The 18,188-nt window shown below is 35.8% G+C and overlaps 1 protein-coding gene across 1 annotated transcript in view; it reads right to left on the reverse strand.

The window, feature by feature from the left end:
• LOC120541406 (NT-3 growth factor receptor-like) overlaps nucleotides 1-18,188 on the reverse strand; it is a 920,493-nt gene that overhangs the window by 417,495 nt on the left and 484,810 nt on the right. The window contains exon 10 of the mRNA XM_039773008.1: nucleotides 17,310-17,412. Within this exon, the coding sequence (XP_039628942.1) occupies nucleotides 17,310-17,412 (103 nt within the window). The remainder of the gene's footprint in view (nucleotides 1-17,309; nucleotides 17,413-18,188) is intronic.

Genomic DNA, 18,188 nt, shown 5'->3' on the forward strand with positions numbered 1-18,188 from the left:
ATCTGAGGTCCGACGTCAGAATAATCGAGAGTTGATTTAGCAGAGTGAAAAATCCAATACTCATCATGGAAGGCAATGATTTCTGCAGACTTCTAACTTTACTCTCCACTTCCACAAACACACTTTGTACACTCAGAACCCAAGTTTGAATGCATGAACTTTTGTGCATATTGCCATTTTTGAATCCCTCCTGCAGCATTTTATTATAATACCAACATGTAAAATAATTTATATTACTTTCTTTCAAAACCTGTGCAATGGGCGTTCTGCAAGGATGATATAAATGCAGCAGTTACATCTGTTCTAATTTAGAATATAGTGCAATAAATATTAAAATGACTGTTTGACTCTTTATTATTAGTCTTGGAAGCTCGACTACAGCAAGTGTTGCTCATGTCAGCCTGCAGATCATATTCAGGGCTTAACTTATGTAAGTGATTCCACTCCAAACCAGGAGGAGGGGCTGACACTAACCATTCTTTCTCTTCCATTCGCAGTGTTGAGAGGAACCTCAGTGCCTGACCCCACCCCTTGTGAAGGCTTTACCCCTCCCCGTGGGGACCCAATAAAAAGGGGCATGCCTGAAGAATGATGTCTCATTCTGACCTTGTTGTACCTGAAAGTGGAAGGAGCTCCTGAGCTACCTGAAGCAAACAAAGTTGTTTTGTTAAAGTTATACCACTTACTGTAGATAATTTTCTGTTGTTAAGAATTTGCTGACTCTTCTTTCTGTGGTGAGCCACAATACCTTTGTGCTCCTCTCATTAAAAGGGGTTGCCTGCCATCATTTACTGTAGGCTCCTTGACTTTTCCTGCCCATGACAGAGTAGTAGTTTTTTTATTTGAATGAGAATGATATAATGTCAAACAACTCAACTATCAATTGCTAAGAGGCCACAGTACAAAATGCTTAATGCAAGTCATTGGCAAAAGTTAAAAATTGTATTGAAGTAAAATATTTGCTCTTTGTGAACCTAAATAATAACAACATCAGAGGCCGATCGTGGGTGCGCTTTCAGACATAATAGCGTAATTTCAGTTATCATATGAAAAATAGAAGGAACAGTGGCATGTTAGACTACAAGGTACAGTATATGAGTTATACAGTCAGCAGTCTGCAATTCAATTCTAAGGGTATGTTATTTTTTAGCTTAAAGCAAACAACAGATACAATCTATTGAGTCTTAGAAACTGTGTAGTTTCCAGAATGTACAGGAGATGGAGTATATGGTGTCACACACGTGCACATGGGAGGCAGCTAAAGGGTCTAAATGAGAGTAATTCCATGCTAGGCCAGAAGGTGGCGGAGTGCACTGACCTTTTTTCTCGCTTTCCTGCAGACCATCTGGCCCTGATGACGTTACTTCTGGTGTGGCCCCTTCTGTTGGTGTCACATCCGGTTATGGGCCTTCGGATGACGTCACTTCTGGGCCCGAACCCATGGAGGAGGGCCCTACCAGTTTCGGCCCTTTTTATGTCACTTCTGGGTCTGAGCCTATGGAGAAAGATCCTTCTGGATCTGGCCCCTGTTGACACCACATCCTGTTTTGGCCTATAAAGCCGACATCTTACAAACAGTTGATCAGTTCTGTTTTGGACTCCGAAATTTGCACACCAGTGCTATCAATTTATCCTTTTTGCAGCCAGGGAACAATACACAGGTAGCTGCCCCAAACCTTCTATGACTTCTGTTTCTGATTTGTGTGACAATGGCTTAAGGAAAGCAACGGCACAGGAACAAGATAAAATCTATCCACTACAGTAGACCATTTTGAGAAAGTTGAAGCTTGATTGGGAGTAGGAATTTATTAAATAGTCAAAATAGCAATGATACACAAAGCACATGAGAGGTGAAGAACTAGAATCTCTGTGATTATTGTCAGATTCTAATTTCTGTTGTTATCTGATTAATTTGTAAGCTGGTGACTCTCATACCATTTCAGGTCTCCATAAAACGCTCAAGCTTCAAAACAAACTTACTGTGTCCAGCACTAAAAGGTCAAAACATCTAGTTGGAAAGAGTAATACAGATAGAATGTAAAGAATCAATATATAGCTATGAGATAGAGCTAGGATGATTCTCTGTTTTCATTCAGAATTCATGGCTGTTACATTGCCTTTTGAACTTGAGCTATTACACACAACAATTTCTGGCAAAAAAGGCAGTGGTTTTGCAAATCAGTTGCAGCAAACTGAATACTACAAATATAACAATGTATTTATTTAGTGCAATTTTTATTTTTTTATTATACTTTATTAATCACGATAGGAAATTACTTGTTTTTTCTCATAGTCCTTGGGGTCAGAGCGCAGGGTCAGCCATTGTACAGCACCCCTGGAGCAATTGAAGGTTAAGGGCCTTGCTCAAGAGCCCAGCAGAGTAGCATCTCTTTTGGCAGCAATGGGGATTTGAACCGGCAACCTTCGGGATAACAGCACAGATCCTTAGCCTCACAGCCGCCACTCCACCCTACATTCATGTGGGAATGGAGCTCAAAGTGCTTTACAAGTATTTAATGGAAATATTAAAGTCACTAAAGAGGTAGAAATGGAAGAATCCTTAACGGAGGTGATTAAATGTAAGTTACATTAGAAAAGATAGTTTCTAAGTCACCAATGTTTAAAATGATAAAAGTTATTGTTCAGTTTACTGGCATATGCTATGTGCCATCAACTTAATACTGATTAGTATTTGAGGAAAATAAGTAGGCAAAAATAAAAATTTTGAATAAAGTATATTACATTTTTCAGCACGAATATTTAGTCCATTTCCTGATGGGTGAGCTTCAGATTTGATGACGATAAAACAAAAGTAAATTTATTTCAAATTAAAGGGGCTCAGAAAAGCATCTGCTTGCTTACAATTCCTTGATGCACATTGACATCTTCAATGACATTCAAACAAGCTTGACGAACTGAGTGGTATCCTACCATTTGTAAAACATCTTATGATTTTCTTTCTTTTTTTCACAGAAGCTTTCTTATTCTTAGTGACAAGATTACACTTTCTACTGAGATGGCTTTTATTTCAGAAATTGACACTTTTTTTTTACCTTTTTTACATACGTAAATGGATATTTCATATATGTCATAAACGTAGAATGTCATCTCCACAGGATCCAGGCTGGAGTCTCATATACTGTTTGTGGTATAGGATTGGCTTTAAATTTGGGAAGGATATTGTATTACTTTTAAACCTTCGCTGCTCTCTATGATGTTTGAGATGGAGTTCACCTTAATTTTGAGAGGTCTGGTGGCCCTGATAGACATTGTTGTAGTGTTGTGGATTTTATATTTTATTTGATTGTTTGCTCACACAAACAAAAATTAACTTAATCTTACAATCTGAAGGTTACCAGATTGTGTCACATTAAAACTAATTTTTTGCTCCAACGGACAGGATACTTTTAACACTTAAGAAGGCAGAACATCAAAGCATTCTGTTTTCCTGAACTGTACCTGTATCAATCACAGTGGCATCTGTTTAAATGAAGCACAAATCCAGGGGATGCTTCGAGCAGTATCAATTACTTTATAACCTGCAAACATTAGCAGATTCTTGGGACTAAGGATGACTAAATTGGTTTACAACCTCGGAAAGGCAGACATGCCAATGTTTCATGCTGCATCTGATTACTTTATAACCTGCAAATGGATGGGAACCTGGAACAAAGAATTGCCAAAATGGTTTACAGCTTGGGTAAGAAAGACATGCTACATAGAATCTTATGATAAATATGCCTTGTCTGAAAGGTAATGTCAGAAGAAGGAAGAAGAAGAAGAAGAAGAAACAGCAAAGATTGCGACACCAGAAGAGGGCGAGAGAAACGTCAATTGGAAAAGACAGAGCAATGTCAGAAGAGGGCGCCAGCAACGTCCAACCAATTTCATCTGATTGTCAGCTAAAGCATTCCATGAATATCGATTGCTAAATCAACACCACCTTGGAAGATTCATCTTTTCGTAAGCTTTTTCTAAAGACTATATGTATATATCAATACTTTGCTATCCACATTTTCTTTTATACTTTTCTCTACTGGTATTATTGTTTTTTAATAAATACCACAGCTTTTAACCTTCTATACTTTGTCTTCATATCTAGAGTGATTGAAGTTATAAGGTAAATTTTTTGAGCACCTGGAGCAATAAGGAAATGTCATATGATCTAAGCTGCAAGATTTATTGAGCTGAGGGCACTGTCCAATAACGAACGGTTTGTTAAAGTAAGACATCCATTGGTTGATAAATGACCTATAGTCAAGAATGTTGAGCTTCTGTATGTTCAAATCAATCACGCAATCAACATTTATTTATATAGCACATTTTCATACAAAAAAATGTAGCTCAAAGTGCTTTACAAAATGAATAGAAAAATAGAAGACACAATAAAAAATAAACATAAGTCAACATTAATTAACATAGAATAAGTAAGGATTCTTGGAGACCAAAAGTAATATTTAGGTCTGAGATATATCTAAGATATTGTACGTTGTTCGTGCCTATGATAAGTAAGTCTCTTGGAGTACTAGGGAAAGTGGACTGTGCATGTGTTATTCGTACGGTACTTGTGTGAACTAAAGTTCTAGGAAATAATGTGCATGTGATACATCTTTCATACGATACTTTTGTGGTTAGGGTCTGTGTGTATGCATTTATCTACATATGTGTGTGCTAATCTTAAGGTGCGATAGTAGAACAACGAACCTGATGAGTACACTTATTCCTGAAGAAAATAGGTAAAGGGTATGTAGAGGGAAATATCACGATAATACAATTGTGTTATTCCCCTTAGAGAATGTTTTTAAAGTTTTTTAATACTATTTTCCTCTCAGCAGTAGCAGATAGGATGAGCTCCTTGCCACTTTTTGATATAAAATAGACATATGTTTGCTTTTTAATCATGATTTCATTATATTCAATACTTTTTTTTTAATATAGGGGTAGGGGAGGTCCATCTTTGTTCAAGATTTTTTTTCTTAAAAATGGGAACAGCAGAATAGTAATTAAAGCTGAAAAGCAGTTTAATGAGTAACTTTAATTGGCAAGCATAAACCCTCCATGGCTCCACCATTGCTCTAAGTGTCTGTGTGTATTGCTGTAAATATACTTCTGTATTCACCATTTCACATTTTAAGCAATGTGAAAGTATATAATTATGATGTTTTATGAAGTTTCCCTAACCCTAACCCTATTTTTTCATTTAAGACACAATATTAGATATAAGTAACACATAAATTAATAGACTTGAGGTAAGTTATTGGTAATCATATACTGAATACTGTACATAAAGTAATTTAAAGAGTTTGTATCAACATTTGCTAAAAAGCCTGAAAATAATAGCTTTCTACAGCATAACAAAATAGCAGATGGTTTAATTAACATATTAACAGCATTATAGGAGGAATTCTTAATGCTCCGATTTTTTTCTGACTTTTTTAGGAGATATTACTCATAAGTATAAAGAGGGAAGGCCATTAATGGGTGTAAAGACAGAGAGTTAGGACACATACTTATCCGAACTTGCAATACAATAAATATTCCAACAGATTTTCTTGCTTTTGAATGTTATATGATGAGCTTCTCAATGCAAAAAAAGATAACTTATGATAAAATAGGTACATAAAACTATTTAAAAGCTTTTTTTGTAAGCAAATATAACTCGCTAGAATTGTAACATACTGAAGCAGTAAAATGTTCAATGAAAGAGCTGAAGCTTGAAATGCACTGGTTTATCGTGTTTCATAGCTAATTAGACATACAAATATGCATACAGAAGCTGATCTTGTGCCCATTATGGAAACTGTTATTGGCATCACTTTCTTCTCTCTGTCAATGCTTTGTCTTTTTGAAGACCAAAAAGTGACACTTAATTGCCTCGTGTAAGGATTTAAACTCTTAGGGCTTTGTGCACACCTTCCAAAATCAGCCATTTAATTGGATATTGTACAATCTTGCCCACTCATTGATTGAATCAATTTGAAAATGGGATTAAACAGACCAACTAATATGTTTCCAACACTCAAGTGTTTGTGTTCCCTCAGTCACTGGAACTATGTCATTTTGGTTTTTCTCTGACAGGAGTGGAACTAGTTTGATTTTATGGCTAATAGCTGAGCAACTGTAGTCTATCACTGGATATACTTGAGATATGTCAGACGTCACTGGTTGTTTTCATCACTATTTTGTTTTGCATTTTATGACTGCCTTTCTGTCTCTGTGTTGTACACAAATTTGACCTTTTGACACTTGGCTTCCTTCTTTAAATAGTATTGTCTTCTCAACTGAAACTGCAACTGACTAAGCATCTATTTGCATGTAGGAGTTTTTAATACTCTATTGGTATATCTATTGAAGAAGCAACCCGGTACACATACGGTGGTACATCAAGGAGCATAAAAATGACAAAGCTGCATATAGAATGAACCCATGGGGTTTATCCAGTAAAGTTTGAATTACCGTGTTACCTAATGTACTTCTGAATACAACTTCTTGCAAAAAAATTCCAATGGATATTATATTATAAAAAGTTTCAGGATATTACAGACACCAGTCAGAAGACATGGATTATGCAGACTGCTTGGATGAGGACTAAAAGATATCTCAACAACAGTTCAACATGCTCCAGTGGTAAAAATGGAAAGCACCATCCTTGCGTCAACTTTTTATGTATGCGGCTAAAACAGATTCTCATTAAATAGCAACACTGCCATTCTAGAAATGTCTTCTGAAAGGAACAAAAACCCACAATACAGGATGAAGCTGATCCCTCAGAATCATTAAGTAGTAATTACTATTGACTTTGGCATTTAAGGAAACAAATGTAGATAAAATACGTCTGGACAATACACCCCACATGTATTGATAGTGGTAGAAACCTTCACAACCATTGCAGCAATGCCACATCTATATACTGTCTATAAAAGTAAATGTATGTGTGCGTGTATGTATAGTATGTATGTTCCAGCATCACTTCCGAATGTATGGAGCGATTTTCATGAATCTTGGTACACATGTTTCTCATTGGTCGACTAAAAATACTGTAGGGTGAAATCAACCCTAACTCACCCCCTTCTCTTGTGATCTTGCAGTCTTGTATGCATGTTATCATCCAGTTGACACTTGGAACAACCACCAGAGGGCAAACTGGAGGTGGCTGCAAGCATTCTTTATGTTTGAGTGCCACCGTGCCCCTGTTGCTTTTGAAATGAAATAGAGTTGGCCAGTGCCGAGCGTCAACTGGATAATAACATACATACAAGACCGCAAGACAAGCACATTAATGAGTCTTCATTGTTTGTTAATTTATTTTTATTTTTAAATTTGTGGGGTTTTTTTAATTATATTTTTCTGAAACAATTAAAAAATAAAAAACACTTTATTTTCCTCTTGGGCAACACTGGGTATTTCAGCTAGTATTACATAATTTTGACCTCTATGTTCTTGTCTTAGAACATCATTGGAATAACCACACCGTACCATTTTCTAAGTCTGCTTAATCCTGATCAGAGTCGTGGGGGGCTGGAGCCAACCCCATCAAGCATGGGGGGGAAGACAGGAACAACCCCTGGACAGGGTACCAATCCATCACACATGCATGCACCGTACACACACTACTTCATTTTAGTTGTCGCTAATCCACCTAACCTGCATTAAAAAATATTATTCTTAAAATAAAAGTTAAGCTCTTGTCTCTTTATATTCAAACCTTATTAATTGAATGTAAAAACCTAGAAATGCTGTGCTTAAATAAAAAGCTGTTATAAACCCAATCTAGTCATTTATGCATATTACACACAATGTATATAATTTATGTATATACCTGTATGTACATAATGTACTTACATAAAGTATGCATACATATTTATACATATATGTCTTATTATATATTAATATATATATGTAGAACATACTGTTGGCCTACCTACTCACTGATACTCTGTTCTTTTCTACATCTGGAAATCTTATCTGTTTAATCTTGTTTAGTGAAATTTATTTAGAACAGTAAGAGCTTAGCCTACTTTTACTGGGCTTTGGGTGTTTCTCAGATGGAAGCATAGAAGATCCAAGCACTGAAAGCAAAGGAGCAGTTTAAAAAAAAAAAAAAGTAAAAGCCAGGGATAAGAGTGGCCCTTTGGGAAAAGCAGTGAAATGGAGAAAGTCAATGAAGATGGCATTGGGCCAAACCAAACAGACAACCAGTACTGAGCACATTCATTTAGCAAACAACTGGCAACACAGGAGGCCGCAGGGTATTATAATGTAGTTAACAAGAGATGCAGCCGGCTATTTGTATCCCATTGATAGTTAAGGACAAACAAATATCCCACAGCATGAAGTTTGTATATCACATACACACATATACATATACATACATACATACATACATACATACATATATACATATAGATAGATAGATAGATAGATAGATAGATAGATAGATAGATAGATAGATAGATAGATAGATTATACTATATGATAGATAGATAGATAGATAGTCTATATATATATATATTTATATGTATATATTTTCATAGCTCATCCCTTTGCTCATGTATACTATACATAGTTTACATATCTACAGTAATAAGATCACTCTACAATTTCTAATAAAAATTATAGTAAGAGGAAAACAACAAGAAAAGACACTGAATTAGTAATATTAATAACTATTTCCAGAATTTCATTTTACATTTTTCTGCAGGCTACAGGCCCCAAAATGTCAGTGTTTTGACTTTAATTATAAACTTATTTCAAGTGAACTATATGAGATATTTTTAAATGCACTGTAGAGCTCATTTACAGTCTGCTTTTGGCATTTTTCATTTGAAAGACTACAATTACTTACAATACCTCCTGCTCAAAGACACAGAGGTCATCAAAAACAGTTGGATAATTCATTTACATTTAATGCTTGTCAGTTTTTGACTCAGTTCATTTAGGACTTCGGTGTATTGTAGTGGTGTGGACAGAAGATAAAACAGACTTTTTAAATAATACTTTCAAGGGCTTTTCCTACCAGTCTGTCTTTGCATTTGCTTTATATTTTTCATAAATACTAGACTGATTCTTTTTGCTTGTGAAAAATAAAGTACATTTCAATTCTAAATTTTTCCAGTATATCGTATTATCGTTTATCCAGTATTTATTCATCTGATGATCTGGTATCAGTGACAATTTAACCTCACATAAAGTCAAATTTCACTTGTGCTCGGCCTCTCAACAAGCTACGACTAAACATCAAGTCACAAAAACAGTGAGATTTTTTTTTTGAAATGTCAAAATGTAATAGTTAAAAGTAATCATGATAAGGGACCACTTAGCTTAGGCACATATATAAAATTCAGTATTTTCGTTTTGCTGCATTCTTTTCTAATGCTGCCAATTTCATAAACAGTTCATCTCTAAAGCACTTGTATTTGAAATGGCCACAAGGAATACTATCTTTCCACAAACCTCTGAATTAAACAGATATTTTCTTTCTTTCCCAAATGTTTAAAAAAGTATTGTGCTTTTAATGACAATTTGACTGTTTCCATTCACAATAACTGCAAATGTGAAATGTGCTGAGAAGGTACATTTGCAGCTTAAACCATCAGTCATACTAAAGAAAAATGTGACTATTTGTGAACATATGCAGTTGGGTTGGTTTGGGTTAATATCAATGGCACTGACATTTTTATGATTTTTGATGCAATTCACTATTAACATGTTGCCTAAAACTTACATTCCATTGACAAGCATTACTGAAAAAGGATGCAGGCAACAATACTCGCAAGAAAACATTTCCCAAGTATGAGATGTGGAATAGATTCCAGCTCACTCTAGCTCATTATCTCACCCTTAGCATGTCACTAAAGTAGGCCATAATATTAAAATATGCATAAACAATTGCAATGTATCTTGTACAGAATGTTACCTTAGGTAAAAACATGCGCAAAAAATGTAATTTAAAATTACAAATAACCACACAGAGAGATTTACAGACATAACCACTAGGAGAGAGTTAAACCGATCAGACCCTGTGTCGATACAATAAGGCAGTTCATAGCTTGTGCTCTGTCCTTGTCAATCACACTCCTTCATTTGCTGCCTTCTCACACATCTACTTAAACTCTGAATGACTTAATTTGAAAGAAAACAATATGCAGCAGCCTGGTCCGAAAAAATAAATAAAGGGTTATAAATTTTAGACCATAAAACAAACAATACACATAAGCAAAATGATTTATGTAATTTTAATGGCAAGTATTAATTGGATACAATTAATTAGCAAGTTCTGATTAATACTCTGAATTAATACATGAATATATTTGTGTTTCCTTTAGAGTAATAGCTGTGGGACAGTCTCGTTGAATTTCACCTAACAGTAAGAGAAGTGTGATTAGAAATGAAAAAAAAAATAATTTACTACATAGCATAAAAATATTAGCTTTCAGTTCTAGTACTGCTAGGTAACAATATGTTACCAGTTAACACCTTATTAAATTTAAATTAATAATGGAAATGGATATTTTACCGTTGACCTCTATAAACGTAATCTTCTACCTACACCCAAATCCAAAGAGATTGTTGAAAAGCTTTGATGCAGCAGTTGCAAAGCCAATACTGTAGCATAAATATTCTTCTTTTAAATTGCATTGTTCCTGATTCTTGCAAATTGGTGACGGTTATACCTTTGTTTAGGAAATCTGATTTACAGCTGAATGTTTTAAAGTGTTACCGGTTAATTGTACATTTTTTATATTGGAGTCTGATTTACATCTGAATGTTCTAAAGAATTACAGGTCAATTTCATGTTTACTGTATTTTTTGTGCATTACTGTATAATGCCATCTATAGGGCTTTGAGCATTATGTAATGATAAATTGAACTGGTATGAGGAATGCACAGTCGTGCAGCTGTTAGCTCTGCCATCTCACATCTGACTCTTGAAGCCTGATCACAGTGTGAGGTTTGCATATATCTGTGCTTCTTGTCCAGGTATGCCCATTTCCCTCCTGTTTGCCAAAGACAGTAAAGGTTAATTGAATGCCCAAATTGATGCCGGTGAGTAAGTGTGCTACAGTATGTGATGAAGTGAAGACCCTTTCAGTGCTTGTTCTTTCCGTGCTACTAGTACTGCCTGGCACAGATGTTTTTGCAAATCAGTGTCTAGTGAATTGCAGAGCTTACACATATGAAATCCACTTGTATACCACAATTCACAACACAGAATAAACTAGTCTGTTATACATATTATTATACACAATATAGGTGTGTTTCAACATTATAGACATGTTCCCTGAATCCATTATAGTAAATGCTAGACTTCTATCCAGTTGAGTAATGTTCTCTCATACTATTTGTTTCCTTTATTGATTATAACTTATCTACTTTAAAAGGATAAACTTCATAAGTTTACCTGTCATAAAGTTAGTCACTGCCTGTATAAGACATGACACTCTCCTGTTCTTTTTTCCAGTTTTCTGTGGTGGAGATCTGCGCCACCACCACCTGATCAAAGCACCATGATGTCCCTACATTGATGGATTAAAGGCCAGAAGTCCACATGACCTTCATCATCAAGTTCCTTCATGTGAACCCTGAATACAATGAGGACTGATTGAGGTCATTTATGTTAGGTAGAATGCCTAGAAGGGGCTGGGGTCTGGAAACATTGCAGATTTTATTTTTTCCTCCAGCTGTCTGGAGTTTTTTTGTTTTTTCTGTCCTCCCTGTTCATCTGATCTTACTTTTACTCTATGTTAATGTGTCCCCGAATTCTATTTTCTTATTTATTTTGTCTTTTTTCTCTTTCTTCATCATGTAAAGCACTTTGAGCTACATCATTTGTAGGAAAATGTGCTATATAAATAAATATTGTTGTTGTTGTTGATACATACTTCAGACACCAACGGAGAGTGCCTCAGTATGAATATCGTTCCACAAATAACTGTGTTGTGTGCAACAGGCTTTATAAAGTGACGAGGAATAGTGGTGTGCCACACGTTTGGTTCTCTCTGTGAAAAATGGATTGTACAACAAATGTGAATGACTGGCAAAATGGGCTTATTGTGTTTGGCTGTGGTGTATAGGAATTTGTCGACGTTCCAGATGTGTCACAGAATACTGTCCAAGTCAACCACTAATTGTCACCTGAAGTGGGGTAAAAAAAAATAAATCAGTGCTCACAGATAGGGACCATTGCTGTGTTTTATGCACTATGACAGCAAACCACTTTACCCCTAGGCAACAATTTTTGCACACAGTTAATGCAGGCCCATAACATACTATTTCCAAATGAACATTCAGAAGGAAGGTGTATGTCACAGACATCTGGAGCAGAGTACCGCAGAAGAGGCCCTATTTAACATCTGCTCACAAAGCTTCACGGTTACAGTGGGTGCAGAGCCACAAGCACCGGACTGTTAATGCCTGGAAATGTGTTATCTGGTCTGATGAGCTGTGTTACTGCTTGTACTCGAATGATGTGAGGTGACGGGAATTGTAAATCACATGTAGCCTTCCACGAGAACTGCATGCAAGGTGCTTTTCAAGCAGGAGGAGGCTCTCTGGGGGTGTTGCAGTTGTGAGGAAATGGGTCCTTTGATGGAGGTGACAACACACTTAAACCAGAAAGGCTATGTTGGGCTTCTGGGTGACAACATGTTACATTTTGTGCTGCATCTCCAGATTGAACACAGAATGGCTACCCCAAGTGTGACTGGCATGAAGAGTATTCTGAAATATTCTTACATCTCGAGTGGCCCGCAGTATCCCCAGACATAAATCCCATAGAAAATCTGAACTATTTGCACCAATGAATGAAATGCCAGGTCAGCCATCTGACCAATCTGGTTAAATTGTTGTGCTGGAAAAGTGGGTGAAAATTGCTGTTGCCTCTGTAAACTAGTGGCATCTATGCCAGACAACATTGCAGCTGTTCTTCAGTCTCACAGAGGAGTTACATGCTAATAAGACTTAACCACAGGTGACTAATTTTTAGTCCAGTAAGCTTATATTATCTATCTATATATATATATATAAGTCAATGTATGTGTGTATGTATGTATGTTCCAGCATTACTTCTGAATGGCTGGAGTGATTTTCATGAAATTTGGTACACATGTTTCTCATTGGTCAACCTATTGGGTGAAATCACCCCTAAACCTTCTGGGTAGGGTGGGAGGTGATCTTGCGGTCTTGTATGAATGTTATCATCCAGTTGACACTTGGAATGTCCACCAGAAGGCGAACTGCCAGCATTCTTTATGTTGAGCACCAATGTGCCCCTGTTGTTTTTGAAATTAAACAGAGTTGGCCGATTCCGAGCGTCAACTAGATGATAACATACATACAAGACCACAAGACAAGCATATTAGTGAGTCTTCAGTGTTTGTTAATTTATTTTTATTTTTAAAGTTGCGTTTCTTTTAATTATATTTTTCTCAAACAATAAAAAAAACACTTTATTTTCCTCCCGGGCAACGCTGGGTATTTCAGCTAGTATTAAATAAATAAGAATACCTAATGCTTACATGGGGAAACAAACAAGAAACTACTAGAACAAGACTTGTTGATGCAATATTTCTTAATCAACTGGTGTTTTAGTTGTTTGTGTGTATGTCTTTGTCCCCATCTCTCCTTCAACAGATACAGATTTTTTGAATACCCAAGTTTAGAATGAATGGAACTGCAGCAAATTATTTTGAACTGCTTTACATTCATATTCGGTACTTTTCACCTTCCCAGCAAAAACCTTGCATCAGGTAGAAGGTAATATAGAATTATGTTTTTCTTATTATAAGAGTTTTTCATTCATTATCTTGATTACAGAAATGTAATTCCCTCGAATATATCAACTAGTTCAATAGGCCATGCATGGATGAATATTGCACTCATCAATGTCTAATTGACCACTCCTAACACTGCTGAAAATTCATAAATTAGATATAAATAGACTTGTTTGGATCTGAATGAAATCATTATAGGACTGTCTAGTCTATGTCTGAAATGGATAAAGTTCAATATTGCATTTATTCAAGAATGACGTCTCATTTGTCACTAAGGCAGACAAACCCTGTGCCACTGAAATTGTGAGAGGCAGCATGAATTCTCATCAAGAGTTATATATTTATTTTCTTTTATTTTTTTATTTAAAATATAACTGTTTTCACCAGAGTGTGACAGGGTACATGAGGTCTCCTTTAAAAGAAAAGGAGACCTCAAGACCTCATCTGATCACACTAAATGGAAGAAGAAAATGAAATGTAACCCAGAATTACGAGCTTTGTGCAAGTGAGGACAGATTACTATCTTATCTTTCATCCTGTGTTTGGCTTAGGATAAACTGCTCAGCTATCACAGTGCAGGTTAAGGAAGTATGAACATATTAATGTAAAAAATATCTAAAGTCGTACACCCTGATTTTGCACAGTTGCTCTTAGAAATTTTAAAGATGATGTGATGTGATGATATCCATCCATCCACCCATCTATCATCAGACCTGATTAATGCAATTCTTGGGGTCATTTGACTAAAAAGTATACAGTATATGGGGCTGCTACAGTCATCATTTTATTTAGAACAATTAATAATATATTAAATCAAGAAAGGAAAAATAGCTATATAATTAAGGATACAGAATATAATTTTTTAACAGATTAAACTAAAGCAAAATTATGTTGTAGAATGCAAGCTTAAGCCAAATATTTTTGAGCCTGCACTACAATAACTACTACATTTGAAGAAAGCATGATGTAGCAAGTTATTCAACACTTAAGCATGCCTTACTTAGAAGTTTAAAAATATGTGCTTTGTTACAGTTACTGTTATATTATAGAGATCATTCTGTTAAAAAATGAAAAAGGGTTAACTATAGAACATGCTAGAGAGCTCAAGTGGCAGCGGGAGGATTTGGAAGGAGTCGAGATTAAGACTGACTGTTTCTTCTGCAAGTCTCTCCTCTTTCAGTTGCCTCCATGCTGAAAGTAAAACATCCAGGGTTTTACAATGTTAATTTTTGATAAAAAGTGAACAGATTCACAAAGCACATTATACGCCACAGACTTACACTAAGAAGAAATAGACCAATGAGCTGCTTGTCCATAATTTTAGAAAATTTAAGTAGAAAATAAACAGCACAGCCAAGCAGTGCTAAACAGTAAATTATAAATGGGCCAATGGCTTTGGTCAAAATAGCAATATAAAAAATTGACAACATATCAGTGAAAAACTTGAGAAATGCCAGATTTAACACTGTAATTTTCCAAATGCCATAGATATGGCATGGGTCATCGGTTTGGCTGTAAATGTGAAAATTGAATGAGGCTGACAAATAGTTGCAACATAAGGTTCCATAACATGGGTGCTACAGAACTAAACTTTACAAAATATCAAATACACAAGAGTACAACAATGCAAAGCACCAAAAGAAGTGCGACAGAAACATCAAACAGAGTTGAGGCTAAAGGCTACTTGTAGTGATAAAGAACACAACTTTGAAGTTATTCTTTCTCTTTGAAGCAAAAACTATCACTAGAATTCCTAGACACAGTATACCCTTCAGACAAAAAAGAAGACTTGGATCTAAATGAGCTGCTCACCAAATCCAGTCTTATGTGATGCTGGTTTGTCATTAGTGTTTGCTGTACAAGGTGCCCCGCCTGGAATCAAATCTTAGACCTCAGATTAATAGCTTTGTGGTGGCCATCCTTCTGTCTGGTCAGCTCGGCATCATTGCTCTCTACCTCTATAGAAGTGATGTCATCACTGTGCTGAACCAAACTCTAAAGTCAAACTCTGTTACAGCCTGACCTGCTTCATTTTCATTACTTTAACGAGATATGACACTAACTAGTCAAGGATTGTTACAATGTGGGGAATGCTAATTTAATTATCAATAATGTTTAATATTAATTATGTTACAAATACTAATACCTTAGCACCCACTAAGTTGATGCCCAAATTAGATCAAACACCAGGACACATCATCAAGGGCCAAACAATTGAATTGCCTAAACTAATGCAGATCTTGTATAGCACAGACGGCAAGCTTCATTGTTATCTACACTGTATATTCTCACACACAGTAAATTAATTAAAAAGGATAATATCACTTCCCACATGCATAAATTAGATATCACATAACACCCGAAAGAGTTATTAGAACCCCAATTGTTGATAGTAAATATATTTTGTCAACTAACAATGGACTACTCTTTGTACTTACGAGGGGTGGTCAATTATAAACAGGAATTTTCATGCTCTGTTCTTATAAATAGTGCACAGTAGACCTGACTCATTGGACAAACACACACATATATGAACTTGTCGTTAGTAGTGTTAGCTGCTCTTTGCCCCCTTCCTGTCAGTTGTAATCAACATGTCGGAGGAGGACGCACACAGTAGTGTTGCATAACACATTATTATTCAATTTTTGACAAATGAAGAAGTCATTCCATCTCAGATTTATTCGAGACTTAAAAATCAGTTTGGAGATCTCAGTCGCGAGTGTATGATTGGTGCAAGTCATTCAGAGAGCGACTATCATCTCTTTGGTCCACTTAAGGAATTTTTAGGAGGGAAGAAATTCAAGTCGAACGAGGAGGTTATCGATGCTGTGCAAGAATAAGTCAACATGAAGTCAAAAGACTTCTACTCTTCGGGGATTAAGAAGCTTCCTGACAGGCAGGAGACCATATAGAAATGTACTGTGCAAGTCGTTTCATTGTATTCAATAAATAAAGCATAGCTCATAAATTCCTGTTTATATTTGAATGCCCCTCATAACATTTGCAGATCAACACTTTTAAAATATTGCTACGAAATGTTTAGCATCCATAATTTGACTACAATAACTAGCGATATAATGGCATTAATATCAGTATTAAAGTACTTTGGGTTTTCACAAGGGTAGCCACTAAAATAATTCCACTCTATAATGTATTTGAATATTAGTCAAGCCAGCAATGAAAAGAAATATACGGTTGACCCCACTAGCAAGTAAAGTAGCAGCAAGTCCAAAGCTGAGGGCGAACAAATTATTTGCATTCTGGCAGATAACAGAAAACCAAACATCTTGCAAAACAAAAACTAAAATAATTTAAAAAACAAACTGTCATTTAACATATTTTGTATACTTACTACATAAAATCATTTTCATCCATTGTGTGGCTCTAATTACACGTTTGGCATCCTCATTGAAATCATTTTTTGCCCCAAGTTTTTTAGAAATCAAAAGCTGCATCTTTTAAGAGGTAAATCCAAAGCACAGAGTCCTTTGCTTAGAGTATGTAGTACAGACCCATTGAAACAATTTTTTGACTTACCTTTCATCCCAAACTTTGAGCGACGGCCGTACTTGTTAATGAGGACAAAAAGAACCACAAGGAGAACACATGCAAATCCGGCAAGGCCAACTGCAATTGAGACCTGGTAAAAAAAAAAACAAAAGGCACAGGACTTGGGTTAGTAAAAGTAGCAAGGACCAAAGTGTAAATTATGTTTTTGTTTTAACAATGTCATGTTGAGATTGACTGTTACACACAATGAAAGGCACTTTTGGTATCTTCTCAAACGTCTGATCACCTCTCGATATTTCCTGCTTCCAACTAATAAGCAAGAATACTGAGAGGTGGGAGCAGCTGGTAAAATGTTTGGTTCATTGGTGGATTAAAGAGGTGGTAGAAAAATTGACAGATTGTTTTGATTCAGAAAATTGGGATTTTTATGGATACTATATCAAATCTTAATCAGCAGTAGTCACGGTCATGGAATTCCTCCATAAGTGTGGTGTTTACTTTGTCCCTATTAAAAAACAGTCTGTACATTTCCTTAAAAGAAACTGTGGATCACCAGTAACATTAGCATTTCTGTGCAGAAACATAAAAGAAATGTAGCTATAAGCTTGGAAAGCAGTTAAAGCTGTTAAATATCAGTTTAGTGATTAGCCAGAGACTCAGTACAGCGGGAGGTATGATGAACATAAAGTTTGGCAAAGTCTGCAGTTGCTTATGGATTGCAAACTAATGCCTAATCCAATCTCATCTATATCTTGTCTTTAGATAAACATTACGCTTTCTATTCCAAATCTGATTGCAGTAACAAACTGCTAACCAGGAGAGTTGCCCGCAGCGCTGCATGATTCATCCTTTTGTGCTTCTCTGGATAATGTAAGGAGGATTTATAATCATGTCAATGTCCATAAA

The sequence above is a fragment of the Polypterus senegalus genome, chromosome 12 (assembly GCF_016835505.1).
Source record: "Polypterus senegalus isolate Bchr_013 chromosome 12, ASM1683550v1, whole genome shotgun sequence".
In the NCBI taxonomy this organism is placed as follows: domain Eukaryota; kingdom Metazoa; phylum Chordata; class Cladistia; order Polypteriformes; family Polypteridae; genus Polypterus; species Polypterus senegalus.